Below are 22,080 nucleotides of genomic sequence, written 5' to 3' on the forward strand. Positions count from 1 at the left end.
AAGCTTCCAATTCCCTTTTGATTTTACATCTGATTTTAAAAATATTTCCTGCTTGCAGTGCCCGTGAACTTCTGAATGTATATAAGGAGTGACTTTCCTTATCCAGACTTCACAACCACCCTTGATCACACATCATCCTCTTCCATTTTCACTTCTTAAGCATGGTATTACTAAAAGTGGAAGAGCATGCTAACGGTTCTTTAACATGAAGGGGAAATACAGCCATTAGGAAGGGCCCATAAAAGATACTGCAACACTATTATAAAGTGTTACCATCTTGGGGATAGCTAGACTGTAATCAAATGCTTTAGACATACAAGAACTAAAAATGATAAAGCATTTACTCAGTCAAAGAATAAACCGATATGTTAAAGCCAGATAATAATAAAGACATTTCAAGAATAAAATGTTCTAATTAATGTTCTACATTATTTGAAGCTGTCACCAGATGCTCATCTTTTGTAGTCAAACTTTTAACTGTTTTTCTTTCTTAGATAACTGAGATTGGCCTGACACTCTCCAGACCAGAGAATGATTCTGCACTCCTGGTGGATGATCCTCTGGACTCCATGGCCCTCTTACATGCTATGATTATAGGCATTAGCCATACTTGGCTGTTAACATTTTAAGACTACAATTTTGATTTAAACAGCAGATACTCATGTACATTTTCTACCAAACATCAGTTTGCTTGGTTCCTGCCAATGCCACCAGCATTCAAACACATTAAACTTAAGTATTATAAAATCCACTTTGAGTGTTCTGGAGCCTGAGTTTTAACCTCTGGCGCAAAGGTAGAGGATTTTCCCAGGAGGCAGTAGAGTCCTCATCTTTGTTGTGACATGGTAGAAAACTCTGAGGACTTCTCCCTAGATCTGAGAACCCGTTTTCTTCATCTCCAGCTGTTTTAAAAGACTCATTACACAGTTTGGTTTCTATAGACTCCACTTTAGGATTTCTGAGTTTGTTGTGAGTACTGTCTCTGACATGGACTAGGCTGTGCTTCTGAGAACTGTGTTTCATTTCTGGAGCAGTATACTTCGCTTTCCAGGACCCTGGAGCATTGTCTTCATCTGAGGAATCTCTCTCGAGGCAAACACTATTCTTCATGACAAGGTTCTTAGTCGTTTTCACAGCAACTTTTGGATTATGAGGTATAGCAGCAGTTGGCAGCCCAACTTGAAGACTGGACGTCTTTACTGCTTTGTCACTGAAAGAATAAGGTAAGGAAGTATTTGCCCTGCAGTTTTCTTGGAGTCGACTGTCTAGAACTTTAGAGTTTCTGGACTCTTTGTGAAGATATACCCCTGTAAGATCCTTTGAAAAATGGGATGAGCCACCAGAGCTACTGTAAGCATTACAAGAGCCTTTCAATTTTAGGGGCAAACTTTCCAGGTCAGCATCTGCTCCTACATTATACTGAGGGCATGAAGATTTTATACGTATTCTTTCTTTTAGAGGCAAATCATGAAGAAGTAAACCACTGATGCCAGAAAGGAGCTGCTCTTCAGGGTTACTCTGCTGAAGGACTCTACCGGACCCTTCACTGTCTGAGGTACATTGTTCTGATTCATATGACAGCTGTTCATAGTCAGGAAGGATGGCCGATGACTCAGATTCTGATGGTAAGTCTTGAGAGAAAGTGTTTCTTTGAACTGCTGGAGAATTACTAAAAGAAGTACCTTCCCAATCAATGGTACTCAATTGCAGATCAGTAATCACAGAAATGTCATGGGATGAAGAGCTGGGCTGACTACATTCTGAAACTAGAAAATGACTGACATCTTTAGTTTGCTGTATAGCCAAAGTTCTTGGAGATGGCACTAACTGTTCTTGTAAAATCAAACAGGGAGCATTTTCAGGGGAAACAAAACTATTCAATGAGGGAGAAGTAGATTCCTGTGCTAAAATAGGATCTGGAGAAATTTCCAAATTAATTTTGGGATTTTGCTTGGAGAAGGCTTTAGATGTAGGTTTTAAAGTCATAAGTGACTGAGAATTGATCACATCATCTGCTTCTGGTAAATGGCTTCCTTTAGGCTTATTTTTCATGCCTGAAAAGAAAGAAAAATATATAACAAATGTCTTTCCTTTTCTTTACTAGGGTAAAAAATAAAAAATAGACAAACAAACTCAAGCAAAACCAAAAATAGTACCCTAAACCAAAAAGTTAAAGCACTAATCTATGTAAGTTTTTTTGGCTTACCTCTACCCACTACCCAGTACATTCCTGTAAGCACTGTACAGTATTTTCTTCTGGAAAAAAATGTCATTATTGAGTAACTTTCTTCACTAAATTCTGAGGACTTAAAACACAAACTATATTTGCAGTAGCTGCTCTAAGTTCAGTGAGTGTTAGCATTACAGCACACTCGCTATTCTGTACTTAGCTTACTCAGGCTAGTAAACAGAGTGTAGTGGTAGACTCCCAGCATTTGTTTTAGAAGGAAATGCAGGGGCTTGCTATGAGATGCAGGGACAGAACACCTGGCTGGTAGGCCCTAACATGTGGTCCCAGCACTGCAGCACAGAAGATGAAGTACATGAGGACACAGAGGCAAGAGCATTGTTTTCACTCTTGACAAAGCTTTCAACAAAATTTAGACAAGAACAGTTCAGGGGACTCCTGTAACCCGAGTGTGTGGCACATCCAACGGAACCCTCACTTTTCTGTTTCCTCCCTTTGGTCTCTGACAGCTGTTTCTGGTAGACAGCCACAACATCAGGGTAGGCTGCTTCAAACAGTGATGTTTCTTCTATTGTAAGGAGGTTCAGTTCTCCAGGTTCTCTATCTTCCACCACATAATGTTCTAGAAGATTAAAAATACACAAAAGGAGACAAAGATTTAAAAACTCAGTTTTTCAAGAAGTAACTATAAAACTATACTATCCAAAAACGGATAGATAATTCACCGAAAATTTTGCTCTAAGATGCTGTTGTTTCTCTATTATTTATTCTTGAGAGTTACATACATGCAGAGAATTACATACATGCAGAGAGTTACATACATGAAGAGGTTGTATCATGTTCATTTACTATTATCACCTCATTGCTCTTTCTGGCTGCTGGCTCTTTTCTTCCTCCTATCCTCATGTATTTTGTTGGTGTTGATTTTTGAACCGACTCTACTTTCTTTTTCAAAGGGAGGTTTCGTCTCACATTAAAACTTTTAAGCCAGGTGTGGTGGTGCACGCCTTTAATCCCAGCACTTGGGAGGCAGAGGCAGGTGGATTTCTGAGTTCGAGGCCAGCCTGGTCTACAGAGTGAGTTCCAGGACAGCCAGGGCTACACAGAAAATCCCTGTCTCAACAAAACAAAACAACAAAAACAACAACAAAAAAAACCTTTAAATTCTCTTGTTTCCCGAAACAAGTCAAAGGGCTTCCTGTAGAGGATCCATAAACAGCTGAAATGAGAATGTCTATAAAGACACTTACAATAAAACACACACAGAAAAGCTCAAAGTGAGGCACTGTAACATGAGAGAAAATGTGCTGTTTGTTTTTCTGAACATGGGTTGCCTCATTCAAAAATTTTCAGATCTAGTTTTCTGCAAATTTTATAACTTTATTTTTCTTTAAGGCTGAATAAAATGCTATAGTGTATTTCTATTACATTTTTAATGATTCACCATTTATTAATATCTAATGTGAATATCAATATGTATGTGCAAGCATCTTTATGGCAGGACAGTCCTTTAAGAATCTGCCTAGGATTGGCATAGTTGGGTCCTATAATTCTGCTGGTTTGTTTAGTTGAAAGTTCTACACTGATTTACACAGTTGACTGTACCAATTTACACTTCGCCCAACAGTGAATAAAGAGTATGCTCCTCAAAAGAAAAAGGACATAAAGAGTGGATGTGAAGTATTGCTGTGACAGACCGGACCATACTGTTTTGGGTAGGATTGTGGAAGGACTTTGGAACTCTGGGCTGATCTGTAGGAGCTTAGAAGATAAGAATGTTGAGATCAATGCAGAGGATAAAGGTCTGGTTTCTGAAGTTTTAGAGAGAAATTTGAGAGTTCCTTAAAGACTGTATGGGAGCCATTGCTATTCTGAATTAAGATTTTGTGGTTCCCATCAGCTGGGTCCAAGAAACAGCTGTGATTAACAAGAGACCAGTACCACTGAAGTGACCAAGCTTTGAAGAAACCTTTGCTTTACTGGGATAAGTGATACTTGGAGATGAGACATTAGTGGTGATTAAGAAGAGTGAATCAGCAGAGAAGTGGTGGCATATACCTTTAATCCTAGCACTAGGGAGGCATAGGCAGGTGGCCAGCCTGGTCTACAAAGCAAGTATCAGGACAGCCAAGGCTACTCAAAGAAACCTTGTCTTGTAAAACAAAATCAAACCAAATCCTTTGTTTTGAATCACTGAGTGACTTTCTGGGAAGTGTCTCCTCAGGGTCAGCGCACAGGCAGAGTTCCAGAGGTGGCCATGGCTGTGCCTTCTGCAGGTAGCCAAACTTGGTATTGGAAGAGTCACCCAGGCAGTACTGATTTTGAAGGCATGAAGGAATTGTGAAGAGCAGCTGAGATTTGGCACTGTGAGGACTCACACGAGCATCCGTAGCAGTTCAAGCCCCAGGACGGAAGGAGTCATGCAAAGGTTGAGTTCAGCACCATGAAAAGAACCACGAGAAGCTATTGGTGAAAGTGCAGCCCAGTGGCAGCAGGAGATGCCAGCATACCAAGAAAAGACTGCCAAGGAGAGGAGCTCTGAAGAGGAGGCATCTATGTGAGATACCCACATCACATAGCAGCAGTCTGGAGTCCCAAACCTGCCCCTGAACTTTGGTTTGACTCTGATCTGACTATGACTGTGCTCTGCTTCTTCCTGGATAGAGTAAGAAAGTACTTAATCTACTTTGATTTTATAGGAGCCCACTGTTGAGAGACTGGATTTTTAGAGTTTTGAGAGTTTTCCAGACACTTGGGATTTTAAAAGTTGGAGTTTTTAAAAAATTTTTAAAAGAGACTGAACTTTTAAAGTGTTTGAATTGGTAAAGACTGTGGAATTTTGAGCCCGTACTGTGTTTTGTATTTTGATATTAACTAAAATGAGATAGACGATAAAGAACTGAATACTACAAATTGTACTCTGACCTCCATATGTACACCATAGAGTGACCTTGTGTGGCTCACCCCCATAGTCCCACACGTACATACATCCATTCATATATATATATATATATGTGTGTGTGTGTGTGTGTGTGTGTATATATATATATATATATATATATATATATATACACATACATCCAGTAGTCTGGATGCTCAGTCAGAGCTTACACTATTTTTATGTTGTAACAAAAGTACAAATTCCTATGGAAACTAGATATAATAAAGGAAAAAGACAAAGTTTTTAGCTACTAGTCACTCACCCCAATTGCTTTAGAAACAGTTAAATATAAGAGCACAAAGACAATTCATTTGTGGCAGCAATTTCTTAAGAAATATGAATCACAACTACTTTGGCATTATTTCCAAACATTAAAAAAAGTCAGAGATATTAAAAGTAAAAGCACTTGAATTTTATCACCTTTATTAGTCAAAATCTATTTAAAATAAAACAAGTAAAATAAGAAATACAATTTATAGTGCATGTGACTTTTTTCATAAGCATGTATGTATTTTATATATTCACTAGCGACTTTAGATTTGAATCAAATGCTGGAAATTAAACATTCTGCGGATAACAAATACATACCAGGCTTTTCCCATTCGATTTCAAGACAATGGACTCCATTTCTGACTCGGGGTTTAACAATTCTGAAAAGCAAATTCAAATACCAAGGTCTAAATATACAAATTATTTGTAAAATTTTATTTATTCACTTGAATTTCCATCAATTTTGAGGTAAAAATAAAAGGAATTACGGTCTACATATTCTTTGGAATTAATCGAGTAATTTTATTGTGAGGTAGAGTTGAAAATTATTGGATGTACTCAATGTGTACTTTCATTATATTTACTCATTTTAGTTTACTTGTGAGTGTTTATTCTGTATGAACGTAGGTGCTCGTGCACCAGATGCGTGCCTGGTGCTCAGGGTGCTCAGAAGAGGGGCTCAGATGCCTGGAAGTGGACTGACAGGTGGCTAGGAACCTCTATGTAGCTTCTGGGAATTGAACTCAGGTCCTCTGCAAGAGCAACAAGTGTTCTTGACCTCTGCACTATCTCACCAGGCCCCTCAATGTATTTTTACTATTATGGTATTGCTTTTTCAATGATTTCTGGTTTAAAGTCTACTTTGTTATACTACATTGGTAATTGCCTAATAGATCTTAAATCTTTGTTTTTAAACTTTGTACATGTATGTATTCTGTATTCTTTATGAAACTTTTAATCTCTATTTATTCAATGCAATTTGCGTTTTTATAGACAAATTTAACCCACGTACATGTATTGTGACTAGTGAGAGCTGGGCTCATTCATAAATCTTTTTTTCTGTTAGCAATTGTATTTGCTACACACTTCCTCTTCTCTATATACTCTTGGTTTGATAGGTTTTTTTTTTTTTTTTTCTTTTTCGAGACAGGGTTTCTCTGTGTAGCCCTGGCTGTCCTGGAACTCACTTTGTAGACCAGGCTGGCCTCGAACTCAGAAATCCGCCTGCCTCTGCCTCCCGAGTGCTGGGAGTGTGTCTCCACTGCCTGGCGGTTTGATAGGTTTGATAGTTTTGTTTCCTGTTTTAACTGTAATTGTTTGGATGTCATTATATTTTTAGTAGTAACATATCCATGTACAACAATCATAAATAATACTCAACACATGTATTAAAGATTTAAGACTACCACTTGAAATACAATCCAAAGTCAAGAGCTTTATCATTAATCGTTAGGTGAATGTAACTATGCACGTGCATACTTTCACTCATTCATTCAAGAGGTGACCACTGTTTCAGTCCATATCTTCTTCCTCCTGGCTTCATCACTTTGTTTCTTGATATATACCTTTTAACAGTACTTTGTGGGTATGTATGTTTGCTTGTTTTGAGACAGGGTTTCACTATGAAGCCCTGCTAGGCCTTAACTCACAGAGATGGGCTTGCCTCGGCCTCCAGTTCTGAGATGAAATGAGGGTGCTATACTTACTAGTGTTTTTGTTTTTTTTTTGAGACACAGTCTCACTATGTAGCTCTGGCTGTCCTGAATTTATTATGTATATCAGGCTGGTTTCAAAGAGATCCACCTGTCTCTGCATCCTGAGTGCTAGGATTAAACGTGTGTACCACACACGTTTCACAGCTGTTTAATAGTGCTATAATGAAAGTCTCATGTGGTAAAATCTTAGTCTTCAAGTATATGAAAAAGCCTTTACTATGAACGATGTTTAGTCATTTCAACATTACCAGTCATTTTTACTTTATAGTATTACTCCACCACTTTCTACTTGTCTTCTGGTTCACTGAAATAGTTCTGTTATACCTGGTTCTTTCTATATTTTTTGTTAACTTTTAAACTTTTAAGTAGCATGCATTTGAAGTTGGAAGTATGTCAACAGCTGAATTTACTATGTTGTCCTGAGTGTGAGGCCTGAATATGCTTTTAATTTCTGGGCTTTCCTTGACTTTTGGAGAGCAGATACCATACCCACAGGGAGCAACACTTCTGATTATCAAATATTCAAGTGGAAACAGTTTATCACAAAATTCTTTTTACTAATAGTTTTAAATTTATTTTAAAATTCAAATAAATAAATTTTTATTTAAAAAATAAAATAAAATTTATTTTTTAGATTTATTTATTTTAAACATATGTATGTTTTGCCCACATGTCTGTACATCACAAGGATTCGTGGTGCCTACAATAGCCAGAAGAAGGCATCAGATCCCCTGGAACTGGAGTCACAGATGGTTGTATACTAGCATATGGATGCTGGGAAGTGAACCCAGGTCCCTTGCCAGAGCAACAGTTACTCTTAACTGCTGAGCCATGTCTTCAGTGTCAACCATACTTACCTAATTGGCTGTAGTTGATTGGAGGTCTTTCTACCACGTTTTCTTTCTATCATGTCATAGCGGGTCAAAAGCACCAACAATTTTTCACATGCATAGTGACTGGGCCACTCCATTTTTTGAACAGTAAATCTCTAGAAATACAGTAAATAAATATTTAACGTAAATATTACTTTTAAAACAAGAAATATTCTTAAGACAATATTATTTTTGCTTTAAGAGTAATGCTAAAGTAATATTAGTGATGATATTTCCAGAAAAAACCAAGGAGCTCCCTAAGGAGAAGGTGTCAAATGACAACCTGGTTGAGAAGGCCCTCCATCAGAGTACCAGTCTATGTAAGGGGGGTGGGGGCACTCCTTGACCCTCCTAGGCCATTTTTCAATCTATAAATGGAGAGAATGTAACCCTGTTGACAGATTATGTAGATTAAGTAGGAAGACATTTATAACGTATAATGACTGCCAGCAAGGTAATGTGCAAGTAGATTCACTGAGCCATCAGTTTCCCTAATTACAACATCACAGGTTAAAATAACCTCACTTAACACTCATGGTGATTTGACGAGGTGGTAATATTATTTCTATTTTAAGGACATTTCATAGTCAGTGTCTTTGACCTTAGCACCCCTTGTCCTGAACCTTCTTTCCTGGACATATTCCTGGATTCAACTTGTCTGCACACAGTAACCGAGACATCTTCCTGAGAAGCAGTCTGTGTTTGCCTTGTGGTCTGAAAAGTATGGATCTTACACAGCCGAGGGGTAAAGGTTAGAGATGAATAATGAGTAATAGTGGGGCAGTCAACAGTTATCTGTTTTAGTTTTTAAGTCTCCTCTCACACATGGAAGCTAATATCCTTTTGATCTTTCTCATGTCTAATTTTGTCTTATTAAGTAAGAATTTATTTCCAGATACCTGAAACAATAACAAATCAGGTCTTTGGTATGCGATCGGTTTCAACATTTTATTCTTATTCAAAAGGAACTCTTGGATGACCTACGTGAAAAAATAAGAAGACAAAAATCAGGACTTAAAAGTGACTTTAATTCTCCTGAAGTAATTGTCTCCAAAGGCTTTCTGCCTCCCTCTGCTAACCTAGGCCTAGTCTTGGAAGCTTCAAGCCTCTGTACAATCTAATCTAAGCCTACACCTAGAATGTTTTCAGCCTCTGAGACTTACTGCTGAATAAACTCACGTCTTCCAGTTCTTTCGGAATTCTTGCTGGCTGGTTTAACTCAGTTGCTCTGGTTCTAACTCCTTTCCAAACTGACTGATTTAATCTGGCTTTTTTCTCTCTCTGCCTCCCCTGAATTGCTCTTCGTGGGCACATATTAACTTTGGCAATATGTTCTAATCTTTTGGCTTCTTCTCACTCTCTGGCAGGATCTGTCTTCATCCGTGTCTAGCTTGTTTTTCTCTCTAACCTGTATCTCTATAACTGTCCCGGTAAAACAGCCTCTGAATTCCATGAACTCAATTCTACTGCCCACCTCTGAACTCACCGACTCAAACGAACTCATTGAAGAGAACTGACTAGCACTCAAGAGATCTGCATGCCTCTGTGTCTTGAGTGCTGGGATTAAAGTTGTGTACCAGAACACCTGGACCTAAGCTTCTCTTTATCTGATACTTGCTCTATACTAGGCTGGCCTTGAACTCAGATCTGTTTGCCTCTGTCTCCTGGGATTAAGGGCCATGACTGTACTCCAGCCAGATCGCACAGACCTAGGTCTTTGGTGTCATTTCTTGCCAGAATAGTCATGTTCTGAATTAAAATTTCTCTATATAACAATTAAAAAAATACACAATTGGATTATTACCTCATGGAATGGAAATCCTTCGCAACTGCAAGCTTTCCTAGAGATAAATTATACATTTTATTAATACAATCAGATAGTTAGACAGACTGAAATCTTATCTAATTTCCTTGTTTTATAACAAATATCCACTTATAGTATCTTATATACAATTATCGGGACTTTCTCTGAAAAACAAATTGGTACGTTCTATTGGTACGTTCTCAGGTAAAGTCTTATTTTTACTTTTTTGTAGCATTTATTTAACTGTGTGTGAATTTGTGTGGGCATATGTGCAGAGGTCAGAGGTCAGAAAATAGCTTGCTAGAATAGGTTTTCTCCTTTACCATGTGTGCTCTGGTGACTAAACTCAGGCTTGGCAGCCTGAGTTTACTTGTTCATTCATTTCCCCAGCGGCTTAGACGGATTTTTTTTTTTTTTTCTCTTCTTCTTCTGGTTTTCTTGAGGCAGAGTCTCATGATAACTCATGGTAACTCTGGCTGGCCTGGAACTTGGTATGTAGACCAAGCTGTCCTCTCTGCCTCCCACGTGCTGAGGATTAAAGGTGTGTGTCACCATTAGCCCAGATGGATAATTTTATTTTTTTATGAAGAACACAGTATGCTCTAGACATATGGGTGAAGGTTATTGTGGAAGTAAATCAACCAAATCATAACAAAAACAGTAAGTGCTAAAAACAACTTACTTTTTAATATTGTTTTCTATTTCACTTAGTTGCCTATTATGGTTTGTCTGATGCCATTCACAAGGGCAGAGGTATTCATAATCATGTGGTTCACAGTATTTATCACTTTTACATAATATGCATCCATTACGTTCATGATCCTTTGGCGAACCTTTTTGGAGACACAAAGATGTGTGATTTTTATTGCTTTGCACAACTGGCTTTAACATGCCCCCTGTTTCTCTTATCTAATATTTCAAAATTAATCTTGTCTAGTACAGTGTGGGTTTCAGTATGCTCAGGCTAAAAGAATAATGCACACCACAGTGGTTCCTAGCATGAATTATAACTTACTATCATGACATTGCTCACAAAATACTCATTTATTTGAAGTGTCAATTAATTTATATCCAATAATGGAAAACCTTCTGGTTTATGAAGAAGTTATGAGGTAGGAAAGTAGAATGTAATTATTAGTAAGAAAGATTATTCCTTAATACAGTAATTCATGAGGGCTTCTTCACTGCACACATTAAAAGATCGCCAGCGTCGTCTCCCCTGCCAGTGTGTGCTCAGTTACAGGGAGCTGATTAATGCTTGGAACAGGAAGAGTAGCACTGCAGCACAGGTATGGGCGGGACCCGCCTTGCCTTAGAAAGGAAACACATGCAGTGACACTTTCTAGATTGTGTTTTTGTTGTTGTTGTTTTGAGACAAGGTCTCATGTAGTCCAGGCTGGCCTCAAACTCTCTACGTAACTAAAGGTGACCTTCAACTCAACCCAAGTACCGAATTACAGGCGTGTATCATACTAAGCTCATGTTCAATGTTATCTTTTTCAACTATCTGATGAAGACCCAACCCATTTTCAACAAGAATGAACTAGTACTTCAAACTAGTTTTAAGTTATTATCTACATAGTAAAATGTACTACAGGACAATGGATAATTAAGCATATAAACATAAAACATTGGTATAAACTCCATTTCCCTGTAAGATCTGTATTTTTCATAAAAATATTCATACATCAAAATGTGATCATTTTAAAATCTAAATAATTTGTAATATTTTACTCATTCTATATTTATCATTGCTACATAATTTCATTTATCCAGCATTGATTAAATGTTCACAATATCTGTGTAAATCAGCTTCTGCCTCTAAGACATTTCTGGGTAGTGTCTTGATAAAGGTGTAAGAATGTATGCTGAGAGCCAATGGATTCAGACTCCAGTGTTCTGGAGTGTGTGCTGTGCCTGCTTACCTGGATGGGAGCACACAGAGCAGTGAGCCACTTTTTTTGGTGCTGGTGGTGGAACAGAGTAGCAAGGTTCTTCAATCCACTGGTTAAACCTTTATATATGAAAGAGAGAGAGAGAGAGGGAGAGAGAGAGAGAAACGTGAGTTTATCATATTCTCTTTAATCTGCCAAATTACTTTTTTTTTTTGGTGATCATAAACCCACTTGCTTGGCCTGGGGAAGTGCTTACTTTTTCTACAAGCATTATATGTGGTCCCAGGTAGAGAAGAATACAAAAAGAGACAGAGCATGCATACCTGTGTATCTGTACAGATTATATCTAATCATCATGGTTGTTTTTTTTTTTTTTTTAAATCTTTTTTTGGATAAGTTTGTCAGGAAATGATGTATAGAGGGAGAATAAATTTGTATATGCCTCTTTTCATTGTGCCAGAGTATAAACAGAATCAAAGGCACACTCATTATTTTGTATCAGAAATAAGGGTAAAGTGTAATTTGTGTGTCCAAATAAAACATTAAGTTTTTAGATAAAACTTTTTAAATGTGGATAGTTTAACACATTAATAATCTGTTGTATACAAATAGCAAGTTGTATAATGCCAGGTTTTAAGAAATACATATGTAGCTGGGCATGGTGGTGCATGCCTATGATCCTAGCACTCTGGAGGCAGAGGCAGGCAGATCTCTGAGAGTTCAAGGCCAGCCTAGTCTACAAAGAGAATTCTAGGACAGCCAGGGATGTTATACAGAGAAACCCTGTCTCAAGAAAAACAAAAACAACCCCTCTATCCATAAACTGAACCAACCAACCAACCAACCAACCAACCAACCAACCAACCAACCAACAAACCAACCAACCAACCTACCAACAAACCAACCAACCAACCAACCAACAAACCAACCAACCAACCAACCAACAAACCAACCAACCAACCAACCAACCAACAAATCCAAAAACCAACCAACCAACCAACCAACCAACCAACCCAAAAACCTACCAACCAACCAACCAACCAACCAACCAACCAACCAACCAACCAACCAACAAACCCAAAAACCCACCAAGCAAAAAGAAGTATTATGCAACTGCCAAGATTTTGAGTAACACAAATTTTGGTTTTGGCTGAAATTTCAGATTACCTTAATCCTATCAAGGACAAAATGCTCCTGAGAAAACATTAAGTGAGTTCAAAGGGTAAATGTGTGTTGTTGAGGAAATTAATTAGCTGTTGGAAATTCTGATTCATATACTGTTAAGAAAAACTAAGTGTATTAAAAATCTTTATTAATAGTTTCTGGATAAATGACAGAGCTTCAAAGGTTAAAATATAGGTAAAATAAGATAAATTATTAAAATTAGAAGAATGGATAATTATAAAAGACCACAATTAAATGTTCCCAAATAGTACATATTTGCTGGCACTATTTCAATGAGAGGAACTTGGAATTAGACAAGTACTATTTACTTGTGTTTCATTCTTTATTTTATTGTAAAGACAATTGAAAGGGTTCCTTTATACCCTCAGGCCAAATTATCCTATTTCCTGTTTTGGCACAATAACCACAGATGTTCATAAAGAACTGGCTGAAGACTTGGTTCTACCAACAGGTCTACAGCTGAAAAAGAAGCACTGGAAGAAGAGTACAGTGATTTGAAGGAGTTTTCAGTCATTTCTTCTCTTTTGCCACCTTAAAGTTTCTTTTGAGGCACACACCACCTCAGACCTACTTAGGGGCAGTCAAGACTATGTTTAGTCTCTCAGGTCTCCTTTCTTTCTTATTTTGTATCTTATTGCCATCTTTTATAAACTATTGCTTTCATCAAGCACATATAATTCACAAGCTTTTAAGAGAATAAGTAGTTCCTAAATTTCAATATTATCTGTATCTTAATTGTAGCCTCAACTTTTACAGCTCAAATTAGAATTAAAATATTACTAAATGTATAACAGCAAAACAAAGAATAAACTTAATCTTTTAATTTTACTGTAGAACTGTGTGTATGCATGTTTATACAGTGTATGGTGTGTAGGTGTGAGTGCAGGCAGGCATGCATATGCCACTGTGTGCATGCAGAAGTCAGAGGACAACTTTTATGCATCACTTCTCTCCTATCCTGGATGCTCGCAAGCAAATGAGCTCAGGTGGTCAGGCCTGTGCTGCAAGTCCGCTTACCTCCTGAGCCACGCAGCTGCCCAAAGTCACACTCTTTATCAAACGTTACTTGTTATGTACTTTCAGCCTGCTATGTAGTATTTTATTTGTAGAAATTAAATATAGCATCAAAGCCACAAATACATTCTTTTAATGTTATGTTCATCTTTACTTGATACTAATGATCTAAAACAGCCTATGAAAAAATGTATATGGTTATAAGTTGATACGCTTGCCCTTGTACTGTGTGTAGTGAAGCAATAAACAATACATATTTAAAAGACTTCAAGATAAATAAAAATTAATTACTGAAAATGAGTAGTTCATAAACAATCCTTTCTGTAGTAGTATTCACTATTAAGTCCACAAGAACAAATGTCGGATGTGAAATAAAAGGCACTGTTTAGTTACCTCTGAAGCAAGCTTTGACCTTTGAAAATCTGCAAAAGTTTTAATGCTTGTTCCTTTCCAACTCCAGGCACGCCCTACCATAAAGCAGAAAAACTTAATGTTAGTAACAGGAAGAATTGGGACACATAAAAAGAAATATTACAGTGATCAATCACATTTCTACACAGCATATTTGAGAAAAGGTTCTTCTGTAATTCCTATCGCTGTATGAACAAACTAACATGATGATGACAGGCAGGGAAGTATGAATGGCTTACTTCAGTAATGGCTCTGCTTAGGGAAGTGTGAATGGCTTACTTCAATAATGACACTGCTTAGCACCAGCAACAACAGCACTGCACATGTGTGTATAAATGATGAGTATAGAATGTAAAAACAGGTAAAGCCATAATAAAAACTAGTACTGCTATAAAATATGAGCAATCCTTAAACTTCTTTGATTAGTTGGCCAAGCACGCATATCAATCTCTTTTGAGGTTGAAGCTGTGGGATCGTTCACTGAACTCTCCTTTGTACATTTACTGTCATAAAGGAATAAACGTCTGCCTATAAAGGTGGCTTTTAGCATTACCTGAGGTGCCGATTGTCTTTGGATTTATTTACTTATTATTTTGTGTGTATGTGCATTATGTGTGTGAGCATATGTGCCATGGCACAGAGGATAATTTTGTGTACTTGGTTTTATTTCTTTCACCTTTTTGTGTACCTCAGGCATGGACTCAGGTTGTCAGGCTTGCGTAGCAGTGCTTTCAACCATGGCTCATCTCATCAATCCAGCTGATTTTTGTTAGTGAATGGCTCATACTTTAGACTTAAAGGAATTCATAATTATATGCCCATATTATGTTCATAAATACATACGGCATGAGAAATATTAAAGATATTGAAAAAGTGATGAGCTCAGCTTGCCTTTGGAAGGTAATCACAACCAAGAAGTACCGCCAGTCCAACCAGAGCATCTCGATCCAAGCCTAGCTTACTCTTGATAGATGATATCGTGTAACAGTCAACATGTGGATCCTATAGAAGCAGAGGTTTTATCTTCAAAGAGCTTTTATGTTAAACAGTAGAAAGAATGAGTTGTTACTTAGTCTTTTTCCAAAAGTTGAAATAAAAAAATTATACCCATCACAACAGTATCTATAGAAAGTGACATTTCACTAAATGAATAAAGTGGAGCTGAAAGTTCCTCCCCATGGGGCATCTTTCCAAGAACTGGAAGGCGCTATGCCTGCTTGCTGTGGAGTAGAAAAGTCGTCAACAGGCTAATCCAGCTATGAACCCTGTGAGCTACAATAATGGCCAGCATATGGATTCAATACTGGCACGAATGTTATATGTTGTGAGTGTAACCAACTGCTTTATGATTAGACTTAAGACCCACTCTACAAAAGGAAACACATGCCTGGTACTGTGTATCTGGCTGAGAACCCATGGCTAGGGAGCTCATAGTCCCAGAGGTGAACCTACTACTATTATTTTGCTAAGAGGATATAGTATTGAACTGCCTTATAAATTTGCATCCTGTATTCATGGAGTATTACAGTTCTCTGACTTCATTAGAGAAGCAGTGGGCTTTATGTGCAGAGAATAAGTGTTTGTGTGGTGTTCAGACATATGTATCACCCATCCTCTCCCCAAGGCTCAGGGTCTATGGTGGAGGAGTGGACAGAACGACTGTTAAGCTAGAGGCTGGGGAGAGTGTCTTATGAATAATACAACAGAACCACTGCGTCTATGAACACAGCAGCTTGCTTGCCTGCCAAAGTTGAGGGCAGTCAACATTTCAGAGCTGAGCAGCACTGAGCAGGAGAGGTGCAGGAGCCCCAACTTGTAGCTGAGGAACAACTGACAGTTGATGGTTTCTGTGGGAGGGAGAATCAATTGTCTTTAAGGGTGTAAACTCTAGTAGATTGCCCAGTTGATAGCACCAGACCCAATAGTATATGGGCATTACATTTTTTTTTTTTTTAAATTTGATCAATTTAACATAAGCTAGTATCATCTGGAAAAAGGAAACCTCAATTGAGAAAATACTTCTGTAAGACTGCCTCTGCCTTCTGAGTGCTGGGATTAAAGGCATGTGCCACCACTGCCCGGCTTAAAACAGTTTTTAATTTACTTTTTAATAAGTAATCAACTTTACCATTTCTATTACTTCAAAATAGTTATTTACAGGGTTAGAGAGATGGTTTAGTGGTTGCTCATACTACTCTTAAAGAAGATACTTGTTCAGTTCCAAGTACCCATGTAAGGCAGTTGACAAAGCCCTGTACCTCCAGTTTTAGGTGGGTTCAATGCCTGCATTCATATGTACACACTTACCATCCCATACATATAATTTAAAAAAATTAAGTTTTAATGTAAAAAAAATCAAGAGACAAAGAAAAGATATACCTTTGTGTTCATAGTGAAGTTCCTGTAAACAGTGTGGGCTCCATAAAGGAAAGCATCGCCGTCGTTGGTGAGGCAGCCATCCACGTGGCCACTGGCATTGAGGTAAGCACACATGGCCTCAGCTTCCCCGGCAGCCTGGACCCAGGGCACTCCCAGGCACTCTAGCATTTCAAGGCACTGAAACAAGTAGGTTCCGGACATTCAACTTTTCAGAGTTTTAATTTACTTCTACATTTAAAACATTAGTATTTGTCTTCTGGGTATTAAAAAATGACATTAAAGAAACACTTAGAAATTTGGATACTGAATAATTTACTGGCATTAAGAGAGGATTACTAACCTTTTAGGTGAAATAATTTGATTATGCTTATGTAATTTTTAAAATATTATCTTGCCGAAAGCAACACTGAAATACTGATAATTCTACAGTATTATGGTTGGTATTGACACAGTATGTTCTATGTCAGTGAAAACATTCCATCTTTCAGGGAAGCTGATTAAGCTTAGATCAGGAAATACACAACTCTAAGGATTTAGGAAGTGCCTGACCTTGACCAGTGACAGTGGGCTTCTCCCTTCCCATGAATATACAAGTACTATGGACTGTTGGGAAACAGATCAGAGGGGGCTGCATGGAAGAGACAGACGGAGCTGAACTGCCCCCAAGATACTCAGACTAACTGAGCCACCTGGAATGGACACTCTCTAGCCTCCTAACCTACAGCAGGTTATGTAGTGTGCTCCGAGTTTCCAGCCTTTCAGAGCTACTGCCTACACCAGATGGACTTTTAGTGGCATAGTTGTCTTTGAGTTGTTACTCTTCCTCTAACTGACCTCTTACTCATATTCCTGTAAGTACCCTCCCCAGCCTCCCGCCTCTAAACCTCATTGGTTCACCACACTGGGTTTTGGTAGTGTCCTTTCTTTAGTTTGCCATCAGTTCCGTACCTGGTAAGCACTTCCCACAGATAGTATCATACAACAGTGGGAAAACTCTCACAAGGCTAAGTTGTTAGTTCCTCCGAGGAAATCAAATACCTATGCAGGGAGATTTTTATCCTTTTATGATGCATAAACAATCCACTGTGAGATTCCATTGGGTTATGGCTTTGATCTTGCTGAGTTTAGCCATATGGACTATAATAACTCAGGGTGTTTTGTTTTGTTTTGTTTTGTTTTGTTTTGTTTTTTGAGACAGGGTTTCTCTGTGTAGCCCTGGCTGTCCTGGAACTCACTCTGTAGTCCAGGCTGGTCTTGAACTCAGAAATCCCCCTGCCTCTGCCCCCCAAGAGCTGGGATTAAAGGCGTGCGCCACCACTGCCTGGCACTAATAACTCACATTCCTTGACATTTACAATTTATAGTTCTTTTTGAATTGAAGAATCCTGAATACAAAGAAAAGAGGCTAGGCAAATGTACTTTCTACAGATTGTTAGAATAAACACCTATTGCTCAGAATGTTCAATTTTTTTTGTATAATATATAACAAAAAAGCTGCCAGATGTAGCTCAAGTCTGGCAACAGTCTCAAGACTTAGGTGTATGACTTTCGGGAAACATTTTTGCTATTAGCATATCTTCTCTCTTTCCCTGAGCTAGGGATTATCTTTTTATACTAAGCAATGTTGTTTTAGCTTTGCATGCTAATTACATTCAAAACTCTTTTCAAAGCAACAGCACAAATTATGATATGGCTGGTTGCATCTTCTCCTACTTATTCTATAGGATGGATTTGGTATTGAAGGATGATTAATTTGTATTTTTGACCTACTGCTAGCTCAGAAATATTTGCTTAGTGATAGCTAAGCAAAACAGAATGGACACAAAATGCCAAAATTGTAATGGACTATAATAACTAACTCACTTTCCCTTTTTTTTTTTTTGGTTTTTTTGAGACAGGGGTTCTCTGTGTAGCCCTAATGATTGTAATACATAAGTAGTAACAGAGCAATTCCCTTAAGACATAAAGATACAGCGTATTTAATGTTCTAAGGATGAGATTCACAGATGTTTCCAGGAGCTAATTTCACAGGAAACTGTTAGAACACTGTACAGTTGTTTACTTCAACTATTAAGTCATTAAGTTTGAGTACTCAGTAATGGAAAATTATTTAAAACATGTAAGATCAGAAAACCTCAGTTCAAGAACCACTATTTTATGCATTGTCTTCTAAAATATGTCATCATATTAAATACCCTATCTCCATGATTTTTAAAGACAGGATGTCACTTTGTAGACATGGCTGGCCTTAAACTTATAGACATCCTCCTGCCTTCTGAGTGCTAGAATTAACCATGACTGAATTAAATATCTTTGCTTCTATGTAGTGCAAAGATAAATCAAAGATTCATAGTTCTTTTGTGAGTATCAAAATTGCTCTCCTACCAGTACTTATAGGAAAGTAATTGGCAAGAGCTATCACTCTAAGCCAGGTGGGGTGCAACAAACCTTTAATCCCAGCCCTTCGGAGGCAGAGGGAGGCTGATCTCTGAGTCAAGGCCAGCTTGGTCTACAGCGTAAACTCCAGGACAGACAAGGCTATATAAAGAAACCCTGTTTAAAAAAGTAAATAGATAAATAAATAAATTCTAGAATTTCAATTTGTCAATTCTATTTTGAATAATTTTATTTGAATCTCAAAATGGTAAGAAAAAATTATACTAAGAAAGTTCATAATTTCATGAATAATGGAGAAAAGTTAAAATGTAAATGACATAGAGTCATAAGAACAATTCAGACTCCTATACATGTTATATAACACTATAAGTTATAATTTTAAATAGAAAGAAACAACTGGGAACTATCTATATAACGTGTTAAGTGAAAAGCTAACAATAAAGTATAACTCCTCAAAAAGATACCAGGAATTTGGCTGTGAAAGTCTCTCCTAGAGATGGCTGCATAAATAAAACTGAAGACTGGTAGCAACAGCAAAAGACATGCTAACTCAACTGGGGGAAACCTCAAGGAGTCCCACCCCTTGACAAAGAACTACAGGCAACTAATGACTTCTGCTACAGGAAGAGGTAGCCTCTCCCAGAGATGAGTTCTCTAACTGCTTATCCCATATGAAGTAGTCAGCTCTAAAACCTACACAAACAGCAGCAATGAACTCAGCAGGTTGCATTTACATAGTTTTGCAAACTTTTACACACACACACACACACACATCAATAAAGAAAAAGCAGATACCAATTTGAGGAGGATGCATGGAAGGAGTTGGTAAGAGGGGACTTGGAGGACTGGAGGGAGGAAATGGAGAGTGATATATTTTAATTAAAATTAAAAGATATAATTTGAAGAGGGAGGATCATGAATTTACGACCATTCTAAGCTATACAGCCAGTTCCAGGATAGCCTGGGCTTTATAGCAAGATCCGATAACAAACAACCCCCCCTAAATCCTGGGTAGCCTTCAAAGCTCCAGAAGCTGCTATACACATAGCTGGGGACACGAACTCCAGCCTTCCTTACACTCGCATGCTAGAATGCCAACTTGCTAGGCAAGAGGTGCTCACTGGTGCAATACGTAGTGACTGTTAGAGAAACAACCAATTGATCTCTGATGAATCTGAGGCCCTTCCCATCCTGGTAATGTAGTCTGGGTAGAGGCCTATAACTGGAGAGGACATAGGCATAGAACCTACCAGTGTTTCTTTGTTAAATGGACATGTTATCAAATTCCTGCCTAAATATTTATACCTATACCCATAAACCAGTGATGCCCTTAACCTTGGTCAAAGAAGCAAATAACTTGTGACTCTCCTGCATTTTTAAACTGCTGGGTTAAAAGGAAAGATAATCAAGTCCCTACCACAGGTTATTTACTGTAGACACATTTCTCAAGCATTTATAAAATCACTGCGGAGAATTACTATGTCCAATTTTACTAAGAATTAAAATGCAAATAAGTTAAAAATCCTGCCCAGTATTTCTAAATGCCAGTGCTAGAATGTGGGCTCAGGTCTGTTTAGCTCTATCATAAACTCTCTGCACACACTACTCCTGCAGTCACAATACGGTTAGAGTGTAAGTTTATAAAACATACTTTAATTCAAATAAGAATTACTAGTCGAATCTGAATACTCACCTCTCGTAAGACTGACTTAAAATGTGATCTTCCTGTTTTCTGAGACCTTGGTTTTCCAGAAGGCCCGTAACGAGTCTGAGTCCTCTTGCTTATGACATCAGCTTTCAGCATTGGTGGCTCCCCTTCCATTACAAACACCAGTTTTACATTCATTTGAGTTAAATATGAAATACGAAAAAATAGGTTCCTGAAGCATACAAATTAGTAACATATTAATCATCACAATGATAACAAGACCCAATAGGAGTATGAAATACTAGGTTAAAACACTGTTCATGCGATAACATTTTAAACATTTATTTGTGTGTGTGTGTGTGTGTGTGTGTGTGTTAGTGTGGGCACATGCAAGCCCATGAACTTATGGGGAGGTCAAAGAACAACTTGCAGGAAATGGTTATATTGTTCCACCATGTGGGTTCTGAGGATCACACTCAGGCTATCAAGCCTGATAGCAAGTGCATTTAAGACTGAACCATCTCATTGGCTGATATTAAGATTGTGAGACCAGGCAAGCATATGACATTTAAGCAAGGACAATTTTTGACTATACATACTGCAATCTGAAAACTGGTTTGGAGGAAGAGGTTAAGAACAGGCAAAGGGGAGTGAAAATACCATTCCACCAGCAGAGATACTGCCAGGACATGAGCTTGGCAGACATCGGGACACCAAGAGGAATTTGTGAACACATAGTGTATTTTGGAAGCGATACTGGTAAGAATTACTATGGACTGACTGAAGATGAGTGATAAATAAGGGGACAATGGCCTCTGAGCTTCTGGGTTTCAGTAAGTGAATCATGCCTGTGGAGATAGATATTTGAGCTTTAAGCTTGGAGAGTAAGAGATACATATTTTAAGTCATCAGTATAAAAATATTAGACCAAGATATATTAAATATATTTTAAAATCTCAAAATATAAGACAATTTAAAAACATTGAAACAAAGTCAGGACACCAAGACTTGCCACACAATGCCTCATCTCTATTCACAGAACCTTTACGATACCTGAGGTGGGGCTTCTTGACAGTTCCAATCATTTTCTTCACTGTCTGTGCCTCGCATACCCAGAGACTCAAATCAACGGCAATGGTTTTCCCACTAAGATCCTGCAAGTGGATATGTTGCTTTACAGGCTCTAGAATTTGCCATAAGTCATTCACTCCCATCCTGATGGTTGATTATCTGGTGTTATCTGAAGTATATTTGAGCAAGGAATCATGGAGCAGGCAAACAGCTAAAGAAACAAACAAAACAAAACCAACCCCCAAATCCCAGTTAGTCCATAGAAACTGATGGAAAAAAAAGGAGGGAAG

The 22,080-nt window shown here is 37.9% G+C and overlaps 1 protein-coding gene across 2 annotated transcripts; it reads right to left on the reverse strand.

Moving 5' to 3' along the window:
• Positions 1–358: 358 nt before the first annotated feature.
• Positions 359–21,933, reverse strand: Gen1 (GEN1 structure-specific endonuclease). Of its 2 annotated transcripts, none has more exons than XM_021179485.2 (13): positions 21,773–21,933; positions 20,765–20,951; positions 16,675–16,851; positions 15,187–15,297; positions 14,278–14,351; positions 11,716–11,804; positions 10,473–10,623; positions 9,791–9,827; positions 8,886–8,966; positions 7,972–8,102; positions 5,718–5,779; positions 2,667–2,810; positions 359–2,054 (listed from the first exon to the last, which is right to left on the reverse strand). In XM_021179485.2, the coding sequence occupies exons 1-13, from the start codon at positions 21,931–21,933 to the stop codon at positions 733–735; spliced, it is 2,727 nt and encodes a 908-aa protein (XP_021035144.1). In that variant the 3' UTR covers positions 359–732. The 2 variants fall into 2 exon arrangements, with proteins under 2 accessions (XP_021035144.1, XP_085686243.1); XM_085830117.1 differs by having other exon boundaries at positions 2,661–2,810.
• Positions 21,934–22,080: the final 147 nt, after the last annotated feature.

Source organism: Mus caroli, unplaced genomic scaffold, assembly GCF_978045245.1.
Source record: "Mus caroli unplaced genomic scaffold, Mus_caroli_1 scaffold_14, whole genome shotgun sequence".
Classification (NCBI taxonomy): domain Eukaryota; kingdom Metazoa; phylum Chordata; class Mammalia; order Rodentia; family Muridae; genus Mus; species Mus caroli.

Bases quoted from the DNA above. Each gene is read 5' to 3' on its own strand.
- Gen1 (XM_085830117.1), bottom strand. From the start codon at position 21,933: ATGGGAGTGAATGACTTATGGCAAATTCTAGAGCCTGTAAAGCAACAT. The intron at 11,805-14,277 runs GTAACTAAACAG...TCATATATAAAG, and splicing joins GGTCAAAGCTTGCTTCAGAG to GTTTAACCAGTGGATTGAAG. The intron at 2,055-2,660 runs GTTCCGTTGGAT...CTTTCTTTTCAG, and splicing joins GAGGAAACAGAAAAGTGAGG to GCATGAAAAATAAGCCTAAA.